General features: G+C 52.8%; 1 protein-coding gene across 1 annotated transcript; it reads right to left on the bottom strand.

Annotated features, from left to right (window-relative positions):
- Nucleotides 1–537: 537 nt before the first annotated feature.
- LOC124029806 (vegetative cell wall protein gp1-like) lies at nt 538–1604 on the bottom strand (the record flags this gene model as incomplete). The annotated part of the gene is made up of 2 exons (XM_046341385.1): nt 1540–1604; nt 538–1028 (listed from the first exon to the last, which is right to left on the bottom strand). A coding segment is annotated over exon 2 (414 nt), but the record flags the coding sequence as incomplete, so codon positions are not given.
- Between the last annotated feature and the right edge of the window lie 998 nt (nt 1605–2602).

The raw sequence follows: 2602 nt of genomic DNA, 5'->3' as shown, positions 1-2602 counted from the left end.
CCAAACTCCTTACCCAAGCCCTAACTCCTTACCCAAACTCCTAACCCAAACTCCTTACCCCAACTCCTAACCCAAACTCCTTACCCAAACTCCTTACCCAAACTCCTTACCCAAACTCCTTACCCAAACTCCTAACCCAAACTCCTTACCCAAACTCCTTACCCAAACTCCTTACCCAAACTCCTTACCCAAACTCCTTACCCAAACTCCTTACCCAAACTCCTTACCCAAACTCCTTACCCAAACTCCTAACCCAAACTCCTTACCCAAACTCCTTACCCAAACTCCTTACCCAAACTCCTTACCCAAACTCCTTACCCAAACTCCTTACCCAAACTCCTTACCCAAACTCCTAACCCAAACTCCTAACCAAAACTCCTTACCCAAACTCCTTACCCAAACTCCTTACCCAAACTTCTTACCCAAACTCCTAACCCAAACTCCTTACCCAAACTCCTTACCCAAGCCCTAACTCCTTACCTAGACCCCCACTAGGATAATAAAACAATAAAAAACAACAGACAAACAGGTTCTGACCTGAGTAGGTGAACACCGGCTGTTCTGCTGTGACTGAGGGGAGTGCTGCTCTGGAGAGGGGGACTGAGGGGAGTGCTGCTCTGGAGAGGGGGACTGAGGGGAGTGCTGCTCTGGAGACGGGGCCTGAGGGGAGTGCTGCTCTGGAGAGGGGGACTGAGGGGAGTGCTGCTCTGGAGACGGGGACTGAGGGGAGTGCTGCTCTGGAGAGGGGGACTGAGGGGAGTGCTGCTCTGGAGAGGGGGACTGAGGGGAGTGCTGCTCTGGAGACGGGGCCTGAGGGGAGTGCTGCTCTGGAGAGGGGGACTGAGGGGAGTGCTGCTCTGGAGACGGGGACTGAGGGGAGTGCTGCTCTGGAGAGGGGGACTGAGGGGAGTGCTGCTCGAGAGAGAGAGACATAGGGGGCACTGCTGTCATTATGCTGGGTCTGCATGTCCGTCATGTAGGTCCCAGACTCTGAGATTCTGGCCGTGGACCCCAGGTCAGGCGACGAGCTGAGTCAGAGAGAGAGATAATGCTCACATCACAAAATCACATTCACATGCAACACATATTCTTCTCCACAAGAGGACAGTGGTGCTCCATATAAGACCCATAGCAACACTGGATTCTCATTGCTATTCATGTCATCTTCCTCTGCACTGATTCTGCTTTCAAATGTGCAGCATACACGACTGAGATCAGTCTGGCCACACTGCATTTCCCTGGTGAATATTACCATGTGAATGTTGGGGAGTTCAGTGATTCATTTTTGGGTGAGAGTGAGGTGTTGCAGCTTTGATTCATTCGGGGAAAGAATAGTGTTATGGGGCGTGTGTGTGTGTGTGTGTGTGTGTGTGTGTGTGTGTGTGTGTGTGTGTGTGTGTGTGTGTGTGTGTGTGTGTGTGTGTGTGTGTGTGTGTGTGTGTGTGTGTGTGTGTGTGTGTGTGTGTGTGTGTGTGTGTGTGTGTGTGTGTGTGTGTGTGTGTGTGTGTGTGTGTGTGTGTGTGTGTGTCCTGGCCGTACCGTCTTAGAGAGGTCCCTGGAGGGGGGCCGGTGCGAGGGGGAATAGGGGGTGGAGGAGAGGTCATCACCATGTCAGGAAGCTGGTTGAACCTAAAGGCCTGGAAGAAGACAAGTCAACACACACATTAATAATATACTGTGGGTTGATGTTTTCTGATAGGAGAAAGTGTCTACTTGTTAAGGTTTAGTCAACTAGAACCAGTACAGTAGTACATTTTGACCTAACATAACCATTCCCAGAGGTTGTATCCTTCCACCCACTCACAGGTTTGGGGAGGCTGCACTGATACATGTCTGCTCCGTACGCCGGCACCCACTGCAGTCCTCCTCCCCGGCCACGGCTCATGGTTCCCGGGGCACTGGTCACCACGTCAGAGTAGGGCAGGGGTGGAGGTCCGGGGCTGTAGTGGCCGTGGTGGTAACCGTGGTGGGGGTGGGGATGATGGGAGTGGTGGTGGCGTCCGGCTGTGGAGGAGTGTCCCCTGAGGCCAGGCTGAAGGCCTCCTCCAAGAGCAGGTGCATCTGCTGGCGTACCTCGTCGATGGACGGCTGGGAGCTCAACGTGGAGGTCTCTGAGTGACCTTTGACCCCTCTGGGGCAGACATAACCCCCCGCGGCCAATCAGACGATCCACGTTGGTCTCCTCAATCAGCTCCGGTTCAGTCTGAAACACAGAGAAAAAGAGGGGAATTGGTCACCACACACACACACACACACACACACACACACACACACACACACACACACACACACACACACACACACACACACACACACACACACACACACACACACACACACACACACACACACACACACACACACACACACACACACACACACACACACAGCCCAGGAGGTTGGTGGCACCTGAATCAGGAGGACAGGCTTGTGGTAATGACTGGAGCAGAATCAGTGGAATGGTATCAAACACATGAAACACATGGCTCCATTGGCGCCGTTCCAGCCATCATTATGAGCCGTCCTCCCTCAGCAACCTCCACTGATACACTGTTCACACTTCATATCCAATTAGTACTAGTAGAGCTAATACAGTTCAGAC

The sequence above is a fragment of the Oncorhynchus gorbuscha genome, unplaced genomic scaffold (genome assembly GCF_021184085.1).
Source record: "Oncorhynchus gorbuscha isolate QuinsamMale2020 ecotype Even-year unplaced genomic scaffold, OgorEven_v1.0 Un_scaffold_7757, whole genome shotgun sequence".
In the NCBI taxonomy this organism is placed as follows: domain Eukaryota; kingdom Metazoa; phylum Chordata; class Actinopteri; order Salmoniformes; family Salmonidae; genus Oncorhynchus; species Oncorhynchus gorbuscha.
This window is presented reverse-complemented; position numbering and strand designations above follow the sequence as displayed.